The sequence below is a fragment of the Lytechinus pictus genome, chromosome 14 (genome assembly GCF_037042905.1).
Source record: "Lytechinus pictus isolate F3 Inbred chromosome 14, Lp3.0, whole genome shotgun sequence".
NCBI classification, from domain to species: domain Eukaryota; kingdom Metazoa; phylum Echinodermata; class Echinoidea; order Temnopleuroida; family Toxopneustidae; genus Lytechinus; species Lytechinus pictus.
In genome coordinates this window covers 14429051-14449420 of record NC_087258.1, presented here as the reverse complement: position 1 = coordinate 14449420, position 20370 = coordinate 14429051, and the positions used below count along the sequence as shown (strand labels likewise).

Sequence of the window (20370 nt, the reverse complement as noted above, 5' to 3'; positions counted from 1 at the left end):
CCCAATTCAAGCAAAAATATGAAATGCGTACATAATAAGGATTCTTCCACTCACCAGATAATATCTAGAATGAGAAATACACCAGTAGTGTCCATTTCCTGCTATCCCTTGTGCTATATTGAAAAGGGCAAACCTATTATGTACCCCTGTGCTCACAATCCTATACACAAAAATACTTGTTCTTACCCTCTGAAAGTATCAACGGACTTGAGTCGAAGTGAAGTGGAGCTCTCCTTCATATCATTTACTGGCGCCAGAGGGGTTTGGTCGTGTGGCTTAAGATAAAAAAATTATTTAATCAATTTCATATTTTTCATTGACATTTGATTCACATAAAAAAGCAGCAACAATAATGCATAACTATCTAATTCTAAACAAATGAAAAAAATATACAAATAACATAATACAATACAATCAGTCGAGTTATAAGGTCAAAAACTTAATTTAAGTCAAAGAAATAGGATGGGGCCTACATGAATGCAAGCCTGTAAACTGCAGGCCCCGATGATTAGTTGTGAGTAATTAAATGTGGAATGCGGATGAATTTATGACCTTACTAATATATATATTTTATTTTATTTAGATACATAAAAACGAAAGACAAATATTTAAGACATGAAATTGAAGATCTGATGGTTAAAGTAAGTGTGAACCCTTGACCGAACGAGTAAAAGTTCATTATTTACTTATCTACTGGTCTATTAGGGTCACGGTGGGTAAAAAATAAATTAGTATCATCAGCAAGCAAATTAATGATAATAATTGGGAAGAATTTTTGAGATCATTGATGTATAAAATGAACAATAGAGGAACTAGGATGGAGCCTTGTGGAACACCGCGTGTAACCGATTGCAACTGTGAGTCACAACCATTGATACTGACAATTTTTTTAAAAATAATAATTGAACCAATCTAAGGCTTACCACGAATGTTATAGTGGTGTAATTTAGAAAATAACATATTGTGATAAATAGTATCAAAAGCCTTAGAAAAGTCAATGAGATACAGTGTCTATTGCGTGAGCTTTTTTTACTAATAGAGGAAAGTAAAGCATGAGATGTACTATGATTTTTATTCTGAAACAAATCTGATCATCGGATAGAATATTATATTTGATAAGAAAATCAAGGGTACGCGTGTAAATTAACAAAAATATATATAGAGAATAAAGGACGAAAGGGATATAGTCTAGGATTCCAACTGTTTCAAAAATGACGTCATTTTTTTCCTCGCTGAATAATAAGGGTAGGCCTATAAAAGCAGCCCATACAGAGCCCGCTTTTTATTATTTTCGTCCTTTTTGTAATTTCTCTACTTTTTTTCTCTTGCTCTATCTCACTTCTTGAAAAATGATGGGGATCACCCCCTCCGCCCTCCCCGTGATGCCGCCCCCAGCGACAAATAGGGCCTTGTGTCCTCCAGTTCTCCTTTCAAAGTGTCAACTCTTTATTCCATAAAAGACAACATACCTCTTTGATGCATAGTAAACAAGACATCTTCTCGTATTTTCTTTTATAATTCATTATTCTAGATCAGGTTTTCATTCAATATTTCGTTTTTGCTTTTTCCGTTTTGAAATCGGTAAAACGAATGATCTAATTCCACTTTCAGTAGCTCGCTGGTCTAGACCCAGCTCTAGGCTAAGTCGTAAAATTTTTAAATTATGAATGGCGTCAATATTATCATGATTATTGGTCTCATTTCCCATGTTGACAATTCTCCATACCATTGTTGATCTCCAAATTCAAATGCTCATTACATTCTAATTGCTTGTCCAATATTGTTTTCAATTTTATAATATTTTGTTCATCAATGTGAGCTAACTTTTCCATTCTCATTTAATCATACTTCATAATTTTAATCTACTTCATAATCATGTACACCTTACAATAACTAGAGCAATAATGCGCTGCAAAGGAGAACGGAAATGGCATTTTGTTATGACAACTGTCAACCCTTATACTTTTAATGTTACTTACCACATGCCCATTCCCATTGCATTGAGTTGACTTCTTCCCAAGACAATGCCTTTTTATACAATAACTGTTGTAAAAAGAAAAGAAAAAAAAATCACCCAATATATAACGCCTTCGTTAGCTTTGGCAAGGGGCAATAATTCAAATTAAACATCTTAAACGTGTAAAGTAGCCGTTTGGTATTTTTTCAACCGTCTATTCTCTGTAAAAATTTAAATATTATTCATAATATATCTAGAGCCCTCTATCGGCGATATTGGGCTCTTTTGGGGGTATATAAATCTTTAAAACGTATATCGGAATGGAGATCAAGTTGCTACAAAGATTATATCCTGAAATTTTCAGCCCAGTCCATGATGTACTTGAGTCGAAAATGGGTACCCCAGTACCAACGAAGATTTTTTTAAACCAACCTTTTCGTATTGACTGAGAAGGGTATAGTTAGTGAATCTTGGTCACGGTGTTCATCATGCCACATCATGTTCCATGGGGGTAAAGATTTGTAATTTTGGCTGTCATCTTGGATTTTAATGGAAATCAATTATCTTGCATTTTACACAGAAAATTGGAAAATTACAAATAAATTCGTTTTCACTATGATTTTGATATTAGAAATGGATTGCAATTGTGTTTTGGACATTCAGGGTGATTGTTTTTGTAAAAAACTAGAATTTGTGCCATAATGTTTTTTTTTTTGAAAAAAAAATGCATGTAAACATCAGCATCTAATGCAAAATATCAGCATTCAACACGAAAGAAAATTAACGAAAATATTGATATGAAAGATTATAGATTATTTACCAAATACATTCATAATACATCTTTCATAATGACTGAGCTCTAAACAAAAGCGCAAAATTTCGATAAAAAACTGAAATTTATCAATTTTGTAAGTATCTTTTTTTAATTGTACATGTCTCTTTTTCACGATTCTTTTTATTATGTTCAAGTTGGCATGAAAATGGCACAATGGCTACCATTGGATTGATATGTCAATGATTGGGATGCTTTTGTATTCCTACAGTGTAGGAAGTGTAATTTTGGTGTACAATTAACTTTATCTCGTGGATCTCGATCATCAGCATACAGAGCCTTTAAAGTGCCATCGACTTGACGACTTGGCGAGATACTTTATCTTGCCATGTCGACATAATAACCTTATTATGTCGACATGGCGAGATACATTATCTCGCCAAGTTGACTTATAGAAATTTTAATGTCGACATGGCGAGATACGTTATCTCGCCAAGTCGACTTATAGAAATTTATTTATCGACATGGTGATATACGTTATCTCGCCAAGTCGACTTATAAAAGTTATATGTCGACATGGCGAGATACGTTATCTTGCCAAGTTGATTTACAAAACATTATATGTCAATATGGCGAGATATGAAGTGTCCAAGGCCCGGCGAGAGTCCAAATATCTCGCCATGCTGACATAATAAGGTTATTATGTCAACATGGCAAGATAAAGTATCTCGCCAAGTCGTCAAGTCTTTAAATGCTCCGTATCAGCAGGGTGTTATAGTCAGGATAATGTGATGGTACATATTGCATGCAAGGAGGCGAGATAGGGTTAGACATTGGCAAATTAAATTCTTTTCCTTGTTCTTTGACAAGTCCTGTTTGGTGTATGAAAATATCTGTTTCATCGAGACTAGAAAATGAAGCATGATAAGTACTTACTACCATATTAAAGCCCCTAAGATCCAAACGGCGCCCACTGTATAACCAAGGAGTACAGCTGTATTAAATAGAAAACATAATTATCAAAACGGGTTATAGTTAGTCTCACTATGTAATTTCGCTGGATTTTTTTGGAGAAATTGAAAATTATACATTTTTGGAAAGGTTATTGTATAAGGAATCAGAATGAAAATGTTTTCATTTGCACCGATACATATATGGCCGCCATTTTGGATTTTTTTACAAAATGGCCGCCCAAAACGGGGTTTTCGACAATATATCGGCTTCTAAGTAACCTAGAATCATGACTCTGGCACCTAAACCACCATTTATGGGGTCAATGAATTTGTTGGTATCCAAATAATCAACTTTTATCAAGAAAGAAAATCATATTTATGATATTTTTTGTCTTTTCTTATCAGTATTTCTAGACTCAAACACACATTAAAGTCCAAATCAAATATTGCAAATTAAGCGACCTCAACATACCTTTTACTAAGGGAAATGTTAAACAAATGTGTCAAACATGCTTTTTATAATAATTTATCATGTGTTTCAGGTCACATGAGAAAGGTTAAAGGTCACTTAGGGTCAATCAACTTTGACTATATTTGGGTATCAACTTGAAATCTTAACCAATTAATGTTAAGTGTTTGAAAGGTCACCATAACCTTGAGAGAAATAAGGGTGATACAGACAGTATCAATGATCATGTTGCATCAGTTTGAGGTCACATGATCAAGGTCAAAGGTTCTTTTCAAAGTCAATGCTGCTGCTGCTACATGTTTACTGGATTGTGTAGTGCGGGCGACCTGTCAGAATTTAACTTAGTTTAAGTTGACAACAATTTATTGACACCAAATGACCATTGATCTTCTCTAAGTGACCAGACAAGCCAGTCGATTTGGTAACATATTTACTTGATAACTGTTATATGTAATATTCATGAAATATGTCCTTGTACTCTCAGAGTTGTAATGCAATTTCAAAAACTAATCCTTGGTTAATCTACTTCCATGAGTTTCAGGCTGTCACCTGATCAAGGCCAAAGACCATTTAGGGTTAATGAAGTTGTTCGTGGTATCAACATTGAAGTCTTAACCAATGTGAGGTTTTAAAGTGTCAACATAACTCTGAAAGTGGAAGGACATATTTAATGAAAAAAAATTATCAAGTAAATTGATGAATGAAATTTCAGGTCAGCAGGAGGTCAAAGGTTATTTGGGGAATATTGTTTTCAACTTAAACAAAGGGGAACGCTTCTGGCAACATCACCTGCACTAAATAATTAAATATAGCACCAGTGCTGACTTAAAAACAAATACCATCAATGTAAGATTAATGATTTTTCAAAAAGAGAAAAGGAACTTCATCTTACATCCAAAGTTCATTGACCTCAAGTGACCTTTCACCTTGAATGAACAAAATTACTTTCACTTGATACCATTTGTGATCCAAAACAGATCTTATAATAGTTTCATTTACTGTGATGAAGTATTTAAACATTATGACCAAAATATACATTCTTATCCAAATTAACAGATCTGAAATGACCCTTGACCTTGACCCAGTAACCTGAAATCATAGTAATTGAATTCCAGATACCTGTTAATCATTATATACATCTTTAACTCAATACTCATTGATAATTTCAAACTTGCTGAAAATCTACAATCTAATGTAATCTATTTTTAATTTCTTCAATTTTGACCCCCTATTGACCACTGACCTTCACATGGAGAACTAAAAGTCATTTATCCATTTGCTGATACTTGATACATTATATGGAAGTTTTATAGATTAGGGACTTGCAAAAATTAGGCCTAGCTTGAAATATCAAATTCTTAGCAATGCTTCAGTTTTTGGGTAGAGAAATCACAACATGGTCAAAGTACATTCACCCCTAATGACCCTTGACCTTGATCGTGTGACTTGAAATTCATGCAAGATGATCTATGATACTTTATTACCCATATCCTCTCTAGGTTATTATGACCTTTCAAAAAAGTAACCTTGGTTAAGATTTACCCAAACATGGTCAAAGTTCAGTGACCCTATGTGACCTTTGACCTTGATCACGTAACTTGAAACACATGATAAATGATTAGAAAGAGCATGTATGACACATTGGTTTAACGTCTTCCTTATTAAAAGGTATATGTTCAGGTTCCTTAATTTGGAATACTTAATTTTGACTTTAATATGAGTTCGAGTCTGGAAATACGTAAAAAAAAGACAGAAAATATAATGAAAATGATTTTATTTCTTGAATAAAGTTGATTATTTTTATAATAATAGATTCCTTGACCTCAGAATGGTGGTTTAGGTGTCAAAATCGCGATTTTAGGTTACTTGGAAGTTGAGATATTGTCGTAAACCCTGCTTTTGGCGGCCATTATGAAAAATCCAAGATGGCGGCCATATAGGTCACGTTGCAAATGAAAACACTGTTATTCTGAATCCTCATAAAATAACCTTTCCAAAAATGTATAGTTTTCAATTTCTCAAAAAAAAAATCCGGCGAAAGCCCAAATATTAACACAGTGAACCCGACTATTACGTTCGTTCTTCCAAAGGTTCGTTTTTTTCGATGGTTCGAATATTTCGAAGGTTCGTTATTCCGAATGCTCGTAGTTCCAAAGGTTCGTTAGTCCGAAAACGATATAAGGTTCGTTCATCTGTGGCGAAGCCGGGAAAACAGGAAGGGCAAGCGTGGTGGGTAGGGTGGTAGAAACACCGTTGCTGTTCATAAGGATGGGAAGGCAGGGGCGGTGGAACGTATTTTTGTTTGGGGGCGAAGCCAAAAGGGGCACTTATATATCAAAATGTGCATTTTGGTGTAAACGGATATTTTTACAATGAGAATATCATCTCCGTGGAGTCGTGGTGTGTTTTGTAGTTATTAAGATGAGCAAAGCTGGTGGATGTTTTGCCCAAAGACCTTATAATATGCACCGCCCCAGGAAAAAAGGGGGATCGATGTCCCTTTTTGAGGTTTTAATCGCTCCTATTCTGGTCCAAACAATCCCCACCCCAAATCTTTTTATGATAACAGAGCTGCTCGGAATAATTAATTTTCATTTCGTACTGACATGTGCAAAAGTTTGAGCTTGTGATTCGCGCTCGCAACATCTCGATAGGATGCCATTTTAACAGTAATTAGACGCCATACCTAACCAAAATGTGATTTTACAACTTCAGGTATATTTTTTGCACAATCAGAAATCACTTAAAAAGGCTTTGCTCAACTTCATTACTACAAACCACGCGACTTCAAGCATATGATTTCATGGTGAAAATATCCGTTTGCACCAAAATGCCCATTTCGATATACAAGTGCTCTTTTTTTAATTTGCCCCCCCCCCCCCCTCCCCACAAAACTAAAATACGTTCCGCCGTCCCTGCCTTCCCATCTTCATAAAAATTAAACAGCAACGGTGTTACCGCCCCCTCCCCCTCCAACACGCTTGCCCTTTCTGTTTTCCCGGCTTCGTCAGATTTTAATTTATTTATCGGAATAGAGAACCTTATTTCATTTACGGACCAACGAACCTTCGGAATAAAGAACCTTATTTCATTTTTGGATTAACGATCTTTCGGAATAACGAACCTTATTTCGTTTTCGGACTAACGAACCTTCGGAATAGCGAACCCTATCCTTCGGAATAACGCCACAAATGTTCGGATTAATGAACCCTTTTTCGTTTTCGGATCAACGAACATCGAGGTTTAGGCCTACAGGCAATTTACGTGTTTCGGAATTACGAAGTGTAACCATACAATTTTGCAACGACAAAATATGTGCGTCTTTATTTATTAGCGTGTTTTCGCAGACACTCCGCGGACGCTTTCTGGAGCATTGAGAATCTATTGAAAATGCCCGTCAAATCACATGGACAGATTAAACGTCATTATCGAAAATTGTTGAACAAGGACAGCAGACCTTCTTAAGATTCGGAGCTGACGAAAAATTGCAAATATGACACTGCTGTTCTGGTTCACTGATTTTCGACATTGGCTTCTTTGTCATGAATGGCTTTTGACAATAGATTCTCTACGTTCCAGAAAGCATGTGCGTAGTGATTGCAAAACTGCCCTAATGTCAAAGTTAACCACGACATAAAGGTGATCTGAATGAAATATAAAATAGATATAATAAGTATGGCGCTGAAATTTCATCAAATTGCCCGATGAAGTTAACAGACAGATATGGTGTCTTAAAATATTTCATCTTATTTAAAAAAAAAAAATCCTGGGGGCTGCTGCGTGTAGTATATTGCATGGGCAGCACCCCCTAGAATTCTGGTAGGTGTTTAAAAATGGAGAAATTCAATAGAAATGACCTTTATTTTGTAGTGAAACCAATTTTTCGTTATTTTGTTTTTATCGTTTTTTACTAGTCTAATTTTTCCAAATTAACCTTCATTTTCAGTGAAACTTATTTATTTATTATCTATTGATGTATTTATGTATTTATTTATTCATTTATTTATTTATTATTATTTTTTTTTTTTTGGGGGGGATGTCAATTTTAAATCAGTACCCCTAATAAAGAAATCGTGGTACCGGGGCCCTAGTCGAGAAGTATGCAATTGATAATGATTTATCTCTTCATATTGCTAGAAAAATAAAAAATTTTGGTGGTGCAGTGGGTATCATTCATAAAATTTAGTACATTTTGGTATCTCTTTGTCTTTGTACTTGTTTTTAAGAAAGGTTTTTTTTTCTATATAGGCAGGGTGATGATTTTTCAAGTCTGACAGTTATTGTAATATTTATATTCACATCACTAATGATCACGGTTAAATAAATAAAATAATGCTAATGTATACAGGATGTCATCTCTAAACCATTACCGTATTCTTTTCACATCAATTTAGATATACCAAAACCTCTCTTTTTCGATCCCTAAAATCTTGAAAGATCACCCTTCCGAACGTCTTCAAAATTTTGCAAACTTAAGTTTGGAAAACACTCGGAAGGGTGGTATTTCAAGATTTTAGGGATCGAAAAAGAGAGAGTTTCGTAGATGGCATGATGTTATTTTTTTTTTCATATCATTTACCTGTATTTTCATAAAATGGTTTCTTCAATATTACTAAAGTGCATTCTGCAGTCGTGTTGTGTATGGTGGCTGGTATGGTCAAATTATATTCTCCAATGAGTCCAAAATGATGCCTCAACCTGTACAAGAATGAAACAAATTAAAGGGAGAAGTTCCCCCGACGAATGGTTGGTCATATATAATAAAGGCAGAAAAGGAAAAAAAATCTGTCCAAAACGATCGGAGTTATGAATAAGCAAAATTCTTATTTTTTAGATGCTTTTATTTATGGGTTAGATATATCATAAGAAATATACACGAAATTATGTAAAATTATAGATTACTTATGTAAAATAAGTTTAAATTGTGAAAAATCCTATAAAATGATATGTTTAAAATCACGAATATCACATGCACTTTAGCTAAGGTGATTGATTTGCAGTTACCCCCCCCCCCCCCATTTTTAACCATTTTCCTTGCCCAACACGATCGATCAACAAACCCTGCAAACGTGTAGACCATTGTGACATACTGCGTTATACATGAAGTTGTGAACCGCATGAAATAGGCTTGATTTTTTTTGTTTTTGTTACTTCTTTGTTTCCCTTTTTATTGTAATTTTCATGCTTGAGAATGTGTGGAAAATTAGTATGAAATATAAACACCTTATCAAATGACAAAACGTCGAGAAAAAAAAGCTCGAGAAATGTGAAATGAATGTTCATTTACTCTAATATTTTGTTTCAATTCATGTCCCCACAGATCTAACTGTCACTAACAACAGAACAAGCTAACGTTATCTTTACCTCGGGTCAAACTGTTCAAAGAAGTTGCAATGTATAATTTGAATTTTCATGGATCAAAACATGCAAATAGATTATGGAACAATGTTGGACGATTCGTTTTATTCTCTTATTCTTTGTCACAGCGTGCAGCTTGTTTACGCACACCAGTTTCTGCGAGCTTTAGCAAAATAGGCAGTGCTCACTCAAGCGTAATATTCGGCCAATATTCATGTTGGCATCTGATAGAAGAAAACGAAGCCCAGGAATATATTTAAAACAAATTATTCCTTATTGTAATTTTTTTTATTTGCCAGGACCTTATACTTTTTATTGATACGCACTGTATAATCATTAATGAATGCCTATTTTTTTAAATATAAATGTCTTTGCACTGTAATATGAACACACTTACTCGCAATACGTGTTATTTATCGATGGATAAGTCGCAGTGGCTGTAGTTACTTTGATACTAGTCGCCCATGATGTGTCGATCAAAGCAACTGTTTTTTCTTTCTCCGTTTTCCTCGATAAATAGGCAATAGGTAGTAACTTGCACTTAAATGAAAAACAAAAAATGAATTGAAGAGCTTCGTCATATGCAATTACTATACTCGGCCTACTACTACTACTACTGCTACTACTACTACTACTACTACTACTACTACTTCTACTACGACGACGCCTATACTATTACTACTAATACTACTACTACTACTACTACTACTACTATACTACTACTACTACTACTACTACTGCTGCTGCTACTACTACTACTACTACTACTACTATTACTACTACTACTACTACTACTACTACTACTTCTACTACTACGACTATTACTTCTACTTCTTCTACTACTACTACTACTACTACTACTGCTGCTGCTGCTGCTACTACTACTACTACTACTGCTGCTGCTACTACTACTACTACTACTACTACTACTACTACTGCTGCTGCTACTACTACTACTACTACTACTACTACTACTACTACTTCTACTACTACGACTACTACTTCTACTTCTTCTACTACTACTACTACTACTACTACTGCTGCTGCTACTAATACTACTACTACTTCCACTACTACTACTACTACTACTACTACTACTACTACTACTACTACTACTACCACTACTACTCACTACTACTTACGACTACTACTACTACAACTACTACTAACACTACTACTTTTACTACTACTACTACGACTACTATGACTACTACTACTCCTACAACTGCTGCTGCTGCTACTATACTATTTGTGCTAAAATGGTTATTTGAGCTCTTATCTTTGAGATTTAGTCATTGAATATAAACAAAAACAAAACAAATTGCGGGCAAATATCATGAAATTTCAGACCTCTTAATGCTTAAGCAGATAATAGACACTCAATTTTGATCAGCACATTCAAAATAAATTCCATGTATTATCGCAAACAAAAGTGCTACGTTTAATGCATACTTTGTCTAGGGTAGGTTAAAAGTGAAGGAAATTTAGTCAAGCGTCAACTTCTAAAGAAAACATTAGATACAAATATGCAAACAAAATCATTAAGGTATTATATAACATTTTGATTTTTCTGAAGGCCGAAGTGTTTCTGTCAAAGGCCAACTCAATCATTTCACTATTTCGTAATATGTTTTACTTGCCATGTCAAAACCTCTCTTTCCAGCAAATGGAAACATAAATAATGCAAATGATTACCCCCACCCCCCCCCCCCAAAAAAAAAAAAAAAGGGGGGGGGAAAGCAACTAATGAAATAAAATAAAATGAATGAATGAATAAATAAATATACAAATAAAAGAAAGCAAAAACAAAACATGATATCATGTTGGGAAAAAAAACATACCCCGACACACTCTTCAGTTTGTATCCAAACTAGGACAGTCTTTTCTTGATCGAAGTTGAACTGAACGTAAGCGATGCCATAACTGCTAGAGTGGATATCTAGGACATCCCGTCCAGGTCTAAATCCATCTGACGTGTCTGAGGAGAGCGAGAGAAGGGGGAGCGGCAAGAAAAATATTGTTTTCAGATCATTGCGTACGAGCAGGGGGGGGGGGATTCAGGACACATACACAAATGTTTTAGTCATCCTGTACAACGTCATTTTGCCACCCAGATGGTCATATAATCATCTCGTCCTTTCTACATCTCTTAGAGAAAATGATAAGATGAGATCTTAGATCTCGTCATGTCTTCATCCCGTGTGAGAGACGATCAGATGACAAGATCTTGAATCTCGTCATGTCTACATTTTTTTTTAGAAGAGATGATCAGATGGCAAGATCTCGGATCTCGTCATGTCTACATCCTGTGGAAGAGATGATCAGACTCGTCATTTCTACATCCTGTGGAAGAGATGATCAAATGGCAAAATCTTGGATCTCGTCAGGTCTACATCTTATAGAAGAGATGATAAGATGGCAAGATCTTGGATTTTGTGGTGATTGCCTCCCCTCCCCGCCCCCACACCCCACCCTCCCCTGTAGAGCCGTATCTCATTATTTCTGATGGCATCACCAAGCCGATTATAGATTATGGATCAATTCTAATCTTCTCTGGAATCACAGATTACACCTATTCATGGGCCTTTTCACACGTGAATCATGAATCATCATTGTAATGATGATTGCTATTGTAATTGTGACTGTGATAAGCGTTCGTGATAATGGACCCTAGTCCATGGTGATTCTAATGTTTGGTTTCACACGTGCTAAATATTGTCATTAGCCTTATTTTTCACTGGAATCATCATTGAAATTACGATTTTTTTTTTACCGTGTGAAAGGGCGGCATGATAAGTTTTCGTCTGTGATAGCTTCACGAATCTGTCTGAAAGGTGATACTGTGGTGGTTGATTGTAATAGACCAGTTCGTAGTTACTTCATGGACAATTTTGGTCAAATGACCTTTCATTTCGGTCATTACATAAGCATGCCTTACATAGCAGGATGAAGAAATTGAATGGCCTAGGTGACTAGAATAACACACCAATGTACACTATAAAGGTGTTCGATGCATTTCTACTTTTTTAATGCATATATTAGAACATGTTTTACAGTGTACTTGGCAAACTGTGAAATACCAGCCGTTCGTGGACGCATAGTTGGGTTTTTTGTGGATGTAAATGAAGAACACAGTTCAAAATAATATAATCAAGACATCAAAGTTGGTGCTTATCTCATTATCATGCGCAGAGTGGAAAAACGAACTGGCTTATTTCTGATTCGTGAAGGTCGCAGTCATTAGGGCACGACCAAAAGTGAAGTGGATATCGATCCTTTTTTCTTCTTATATTTGACCCCCCCCCCCTTTTTTTTTATTTGCTCATTCTCGAAATGGAGTAAGTTTAGGGGATCAAATTAACATAGAACTTGTAAATGTAAAGGGTTTGGTGATCCCCAGTCAAAAATAATTGTTCAAAATGTCTTCCGAATATGAAGGCGAATTCCCTCCACCCCTTACTAACAAATAAAGAAATTCATCGGACTGTTCATCGCTTGTAAAATTTGACAGAAATACAGTTCATCTTTGTTAATTATTCAAGAGAAAATTTGGAAGGATATTCTTTGTACATCAAATTAACAGAATATGAAATTATCAGATGTTAAATGACTGAAAAGATGTATAGATCTCAATGGTGCTCGACAAATCGTGACGTGACAAGACGCAACTATACCAATAAACATTTTGGGATCGAGATTTAAAAATAGATAGAGAGCTTTCTTGAAACTTTGTGTTCATCAATTGAATATTGTCATCATACTTAGAGTAATACTGATAAAGCAATGATTATGGATCATTAAAGGACAAGTCACTCCAACTAAAAGTCGATTTGAATAAAAAGAGAAAAATCCAGCAAGCATAGCACTGAAAATTTCATCAAAATCGGATGTAAAATAAGAAATTTATGACACTTTGAAGCTTCGCTTAATTTCACAAAACAGTTATCACGCTCGATATGGAAATGAGGGAACTGATGACATCACTCACTCACTATTTCTTTTGTATTTCCTTATATGAAATATTCTAATTTTCTCCTCATTGACCTGTGAAACAAAGTTTTATTTCTCCCTGAACATGTGGAATTACCATTGTTTAACATTTTATGGTTCAGTCAAGTTGGTTCTCATTTTCAAATCCTTAAAAATTGAAATATTGTCTAATTCAAACAATAAAAAACAAAAGAAATAGTGAGTGAAGGACATCATCCATTCTCTCATTTACATGTGACGAAAATTGTGCATATAACTATTTTGTGAAAAATAAGCGAAATTTCAAAATGTCATAACTTTCTTATTTTACATCCGATTTTTTGATGAAATTTTCAACATTATTCTTGTCTGATTTTTCTCTATTGATTCAAATCAACATTTAATAATAATAATAATAATAATCCGTTTAAAATAATATAAGTACAATTGTCGACGACACAATTTGCATTTACTACAAATACAAAGTGACGGTATATATTAAAAAATGTCTTTGATAATGCCGTTTGTTATAAATTTTTGCGGTAGAATAGTTTAATTGTTCCATATTAAAATTTTAAACATCCCTTTAAAACAAAGGTTCTTCGTGACAACCTGGACACTTCCCGGGCCTTGCCGACATAGCAACGAGTAATGAATGCAAATTATGTATATTCCAGTCTTTATCATGTAGTTCTTACTGGTATGATCAATCTTGACTTCGCGGTAGATCTTTTCAGAATACAATACCGAGATCCAGATCCAGACTTACAGGTTGAAGTTAAACTTTACAAGGTTCCCAGAAATCGCATCTTTCGTACATATAGCAGTTCAGAGACGCGCAAAACTTAACTACATGCACTCGATATTCGTCCATACCGATAGGCACAATGGGCCATCAATATATCAAAATGTCGTATCACTACATACAAGAACATTAGAAAAGCGACCGGAATCAATTCCTGCTTTGTCTACCCGACGTATATCGGTAGGAAAATTCTGAGGTAACCTTAACCCTACCCCTAACCCTAGAGATAATTACATGCCTATTTTTCCACTTTGGAGTTTGGGTGGCTGTCGCAAAATGAACTCTTCCCAATGTGGGTTTTGGTGCCATCCCCAGCTTCCCATATGTCCAACATTACTTACATTCCGCATGCTCGTCACTGGTGACGCGTTGCGTGTTGAGGATGATCACAGTTAATGTGATGATCAAAGAAATCTTCCACATCATCCTCGTTCTCGTAGTCTATGTCCTTATCTCCAATAACAAACTGTCTTGAATTGGCGAGAAATCGTCGTTGCCACTAGGCGTCGACGCACAATCGATCTTTCAGAAGAAGCCGTTTCTCCGTTCCATAAAATTAAGTCCAATTGAATAGGTTCAGTTTGAAAAAAAAAGTTGACGTCTTATTGAACACCTAGATGCACTTGGACAGAAAGCTTCTTTGCTGGGCCTCAGTACACATGGTTCCTTTGTTAATTATTGGAGCTGACGTACGTCTGAGAAAAGAGACCTACATGCTCCAATAAGCCTAAATTGCATTAAGGTGGATTGCTAGCCATAACATTTCTTTGCTTTTCTAGAGGCAGATTGACGAGACCATTTATTATGTAAAATGTCAGTAATCAATTCAAATGAGGAAGTGAAATTGACTTCCTGGGGGGGGGCATCCAATTATATCATGATGACTTCATGTTTTCGAACCCAACCTCCATATTATGATACCGTAATAAACCAAAAACTTTTGACGGTACACAAGGAGAAAAGGTTATTCAAAAATAATTTGAGATCGAGCGAAGCGAGCGAACACAAATCGGGACCTTTTTTTAAAGTAAAAATATAATCTTGTGATAGGATAGACTTCAGTATTCAACAAAATATTTCATTCATTTTATATTTTATTCTTTCAATTACTTTTTTATTCTTCCTTTTCCTGGTCGTTGATTTTTATCTTCAAATTGTATACCTATTTATTTATACATATTTTTTGAGAGGGGGGGGGGGGGGGTGCAAATCAACCCCATTGTACACATGTGTTGCCAGCACACAAAAAAATATTTTTTAAAATATCCTAGTATTACATGGTCATTTGAAAATGTCAAAATGTATTGCTGTAATTTAATCAAGATTAACTTTGAGCAAAATGTTATTAAATTTTTTATGAATTCTTGAAACTTCAATTTTTTCAAAAACACCAAACGTTGACGTTTTACACTTATAAAACATGAAGAATATAATGTTCGAACAACTTGGACATATAAAAAAGTAAAACATTTCTGAAACGTTGAGGCTCATGTGGTAGCTGCGCGCGTTGTTTTTTATTCGACAAATCCATACCAATGTTCACGTAAGTCCACAAGTTTTCATTTAATTGAATATTGGAGGTAAAACAGACTTTTTCTGTGTCTTTTTTCCCCCTTTTCTTTCTTTCTTTCTTTCTTTTTTGTTTGTTTTTGTTTAAGCATGTTTTAGCAATTTTTTTTTTTTTTTTTTTTTTGGGGGGGGTTCTTGGCATAATGGTCAAATCATTCGATGATTAGTATCATGGTAGGCATATGATGACATTGGGTCGGGATTTCTTTCCATACACTGAAGGGAGTGAAGGCGGATCAGAATAACAAAGTATATACTTCGAGATCTGATTAAGGACTAAGAAGGAGGATAAAAGAAATCCTAACACTGAGAATTAGACCATCTACTCGTAGACCATGAGGAATGCATGGTTACACATGTCTTCGATCCTTTCAACAAGATTTTTTTCTTCCAAAACATGCGCATGAGAAATATGATGTGAATACAGCTCTTCCACACCATGGCCCTGGGAAGCGGGGGTGCTGAAGCATATCCCCCAAGAGTTTTCTGGGGTTGCTGCGTGCACCCGGGGGGGGGGGTGCAGTCAAATGTATTGCTGTATACATGCGTGACCATATCATTTCCAAACACCCCCTAAACGAGTTTTGTCTCTGTGTGTAAAACAACCACCTGAACAAGTTCTTCGCGGGCTTTACTTTACACATTTTGGCCCCTAAACAAGTTGTCGCCAGAATATGACCCCGGGGGAAAGCTTGGGGGAAAACATACCCTAAACACGTTTGGCTAGTCTTAAAAAAGAGCTTTAGAAAAAAAACTACCCTAAGTAATGACATGACCCCGCGATTGACCATTGACCAGTCTTTCAAGACCACTTTCTTGAAAATCGGTGTTTTAGATACCCTTGACTCCCCCCGGGATGTTATACACCGTCTAGACAGCATCCCCTGGAAACTAGGCTGGTATGCTACATTTTTTCCCCAAATCACTTTCATTTTGCATTTTGGAGCTTTTTTCTTTCTTACTTTCTTTTTACTTGTAAAAAATGAATCTGACCATAATCACTTTTTATATTTATTTTTTTATTATTATTTTATTTTATTTATTATTGTTATTATTATTATTATTTTTTTTTTTTTGGGGGGGGGCTTGTCGAATCTACTTCCAAACCAGCAAGGGTTTCTGTTCGAAAATCTATCCCAGGTCGATGCTCTTTCATAAGTATTCAGCATATACTTCTCATAGTCCTCAATGGAATATGTGCTCTTATACCTGACAATATCCTTATTAAATTATGGAGAAACTACATGCCCCTCTCATCTAACTTTTTCTTCAGGAAAATCGATTTCGTTTGTCTAAAGCTCAGGTAAACTAGTTTAACTCTTTGTATCTCATTCGCCGTTCTGATCCCGAAAACATTTTAGTGACTTCCTTCTTGATCAAACTTATCGGGCAAGGACTGTTTTCTTTGGGAAACCGCAGGTTGACTATGGCTGGCAGAGAAAGCAAACCTGCGCATTTGGCGGGGCCATATTGTACAAAAGTTACTTTGATGATAACTTTTCCATCCAATTGGAAATATATAAAATCCTTGATTTTCATTGGCTGATGAGCAGTATTAAAATTGGTTGGTAAAGTTACCATGACAGCGTTTTTATGCAACATGGCCCTTTGTTTGTATGTCAATTTCAATTGAAAGTCATTGTAGACAGTGGCGTAACTACGGGGGGGGGGGGGGGCATGGGGGCACGTCCCCCCCCCCCCCCCCCCCCATCGGCGGGCCAAAAAAAACGGGTAAAAGGAGAAAAGGAGGGGGAAAGGAAGAGAAACGTAGTGGGAAAGAATAAATTATTGTTCATTATAATGTAATATCATAGTATAATTATATTATGTTATATTACATTTTTCCGTAACTTTATGAAACATAATTTACTCGGGGCCTATGTCTTTATTGTTCCTGGTGCTCGCATTGTCTGTTTAAAGAGATTTATACGGTAATCCTGTTGTACTTAAACCTCCCGTTTTCAAGTCAATATTCACCAAATATATTTCCTCGCACTTCGAGTTATTATTGTTTTCTTTCGTGACATATGCTTCTTTTTCATGGCTACTTAAAGTGATTGCCCCATTTTAAGGTATTAATATAAATCATTTCATGTCCGTGCTTACGTTCGCATAAGTGGATCAGTCAGAGATGTCCGCTCTTAATGAATTCCTAAAATCAATCCTCAAAATTTCCCTTTTTCTGATCTGAATTAAAAAAAAAATTCAGCTCGCGCTTCGCACATGCATCTTCTGGTTAGTGAAATGCGTATGGTCTTCATGAATTCCTACAAAAAAGCCTTTAAATGCCCCTCTTCAGGTCCGAATTTCCTAAATTTTCAGCTCACACTTCGCGCTCGCAATATTTGATTAGTGAAATGCGTATGTTAATCGTGATTACAATGACTACAATTGCTTCATGTACAGATGTATTTAGATGTAATTCCAACAAAATCAGCAAGCGCTTGGCACTTGCACCAGCTGTGAGATATGTATACTCTTAATGGATTCCTAAAATATAGTCCTTAAAATGTCCCTCTTTGGGGTCAATGTATAAATACAAATTTCAGCTCATGCTTCACGCTCGCATTGTTTGTTTAGCGAGACAGGTACGTATCATGATTACATAAATTTGCTTATAATATCCCCTTTTAGGTCTGAATATCAAAAATTTTCAGCTCGCGCTTCGCGCTCGCTTTTGATCAGAGGGATACATATCCGATTAATGGTACTGTCCTTAAAACGCCTCTATTAGGTCAGTATACCTGGCAACTGAGCGCGCCAAGCGCGCTCACCAAGTGACTCAAAAATTTTGCTGGTGTCCCCCCCCCCCCGATGCCTTGACCCACGGTACGCCACTAATTGAATTGTGATCAATAACGTTTTAATTGATTATAAATACAAGGAGTGCTCTATGGGGTCAGCGGAAACGTTTGCAAACCAAAAAGGAGTGAATAATGACATACATGAGTGATCTGTAGAGCTTTACTTTGACTCATTTGATGACAATTTGTTCGGCATGTTCGGTGGATTGGCATGATTTGAAGAATACCACTTACAATATACAATAGGAGTCTACAAAGAATCGCCGCTGGCAAGATGAAACTCGTAACATTCACCAAGTTCATGTTACTGACTATAGCATTCACCTCTTTGACCAATGCTGCAAATATCCTTGTTACTGTCTTAGTTCCAGAATACACCAGTCATCCTAAAAGCATGTCCGCTATAACAGGAGCATTGAGCAGTCGCGGCCACAACGTCACCATCCTGACCTGCTCATTTGTAGGAACAAAAGGCTTCCCGATGGACACCTACAACACCGCCCTCCAGTACCGCTTCGATGTTCCTTCAGGACACGAGGCCACCCTGGACTCCATGATAGAGGATTTCTTTCAGAAGGGTCCGTTAAGTAATATGATAGATATAGGGAAAATGTACTCTTGGATAAGGTTAGCTTGCCAAAGTCTCCTTGGGGACTCCGCTGTTCTGTTTCGGCTGAAGGAATCACATTTTGATATCCTGATCGGGGATGTCGCTGACGGATGTGATGCGATCCTCAGTAGTTACCTAGGTATACCGCACATAGCTGTGACGACGACAACGAGATATTTTCTTTTTCACGAACGCCTCTACGGGATTCCAGCGCCTTCATCGTACGTACAATATTCACTCCCCTTATCAGATCAGATGACGTTTCTGGAGCGGGTTGCCAGCTTCATGGACCATAACCTTGTGTCGAGATTTTTAGGGTGGGTTCACTTCGGAGCTTTAGACGAGATAAAGGACGCGCATGGTATTGCTCCAGGACGAAGCACCCAAGAGCTCGTAGGAGATGCAGAGTTGTGGATGTGCATGACGAGCTTTGCCTTTGATTTCCCTCACCCAACAGCACCCAACTGGGTAGCTATCGGAAATACGGTCGGTGTCCCAGCAAGACCGTTAGACAAGGTAAACTACATGATGATTATATCTATAGCTTATGGCTATACCCATACTTTCTTTCCTGTACACGTGTGGGTGGAGCAAATGCAAGTGTGGATGAAAGTTTTCCAAATTGATATGACTAGAATTCAAACCTATATCGATTGTGATCTATCAAGAATTTTACACTCCAGGCCCTACACATTCCTAATGCAGTATCGGACTCGACATTGATATTCTGAAATCGAAATGATAATAATACATTCTCGTGACTTAACAATTTCATTTTTAGATTTGCGCGAAGCGCTGAGGGAGCCGAATACAAAGTGACAGAGAAAGATGAAAATATAGGAAGAAGAAGAATGAAAAAGAAAAGAAGAAGAAGACGACAAAGAAGAAAAAGATAAGAAGAAGAGCAAGAAGAAGACGAAGAAGAAAATATGAAGAAGAAGAAGAGGAAGAAGAAGAAGAAGACTTTTTTTGACTTTTCAAAATGAAACTTTATTTACAAGCAAACTATAACATATATTCAAATAAAATATCAGAATAATATACTTCGTAAGTACAAATAAGGACTCATTAAAAACAAACCAAGAAATAACGTCAAACAACCAG

At 36.1% G+C, this 20370-nt stretch overlaps 2 protein-coding genes across 3 annotated transcripts in view; one reads left to right on the top strand and one right to left on the bottom strand.

The window, feature by feature from the left end:
- The window catches only part of LOC129276578 (heparan-alpha-glucosaminide N-acetyltransferase-like), a 37177-nt gene extending 22071 nt beyond the window's left edge, over nt 1-15106 (bottom strand). The window contains exons 1-7 of one of the 2 annotated variants that reach the window (XM_054912963.2): nt 14625-15106; nt 11351-11487; nt 9907-10049; nt 8731-8849; nt 3666-3723; nt 1980-2043; nt 187-275 (exon numbers count right to left, since the gene is read on the bottom strand). In XM_054912963.2, the coding sequence (XP_054768938.2) occupies nt 187-275; nt 1980-2043; nt 3666-3723; nt 8731-8849; nt 9907-10049; nt 11351-11487; nt 14625-14709 (695 nt within the window). In that variant the 5' untranslated portion in view covers nt 14710-15106. The remainder of the gene's footprint in view (nt 1-186; nt 276-1979; nt 2044-3665; nt 3724-8730; nt 8850-9906; nt 10050-11350; nt 11488-14624) is intronic. The other variant, XM_064109818.1, reaches the window with a different exon arrangement.
- Nucleotides 15107-18914: 3808 nt separating this feature from the next.
- Nucleotides 18915-19989, top strand: LOC129275820 (2-hydroxyacylsphingosine 1-beta-galactosyltransferase-like). Its single transcript, XM_054912299.2, has one exon. It carries the CDS (start codon nt 18931-18933, stop codon nt 19987-19989), a length of 1059 nt encoding a protein of 352 aa, XP_054768274.2. The 5' UTR covers nt 18915-18930.
- Nucleotides 19990-20370: the final 381 nt, after the last annotated feature.

Coding starts and splice junctions, on each gene's coding strand:
- LOC129275820 (XM_054912299.2), top strand. CDS start 18,931: ATGAAACTCGTAACATTCACCAAGTTCATGTTACTGACTATAGCATTC.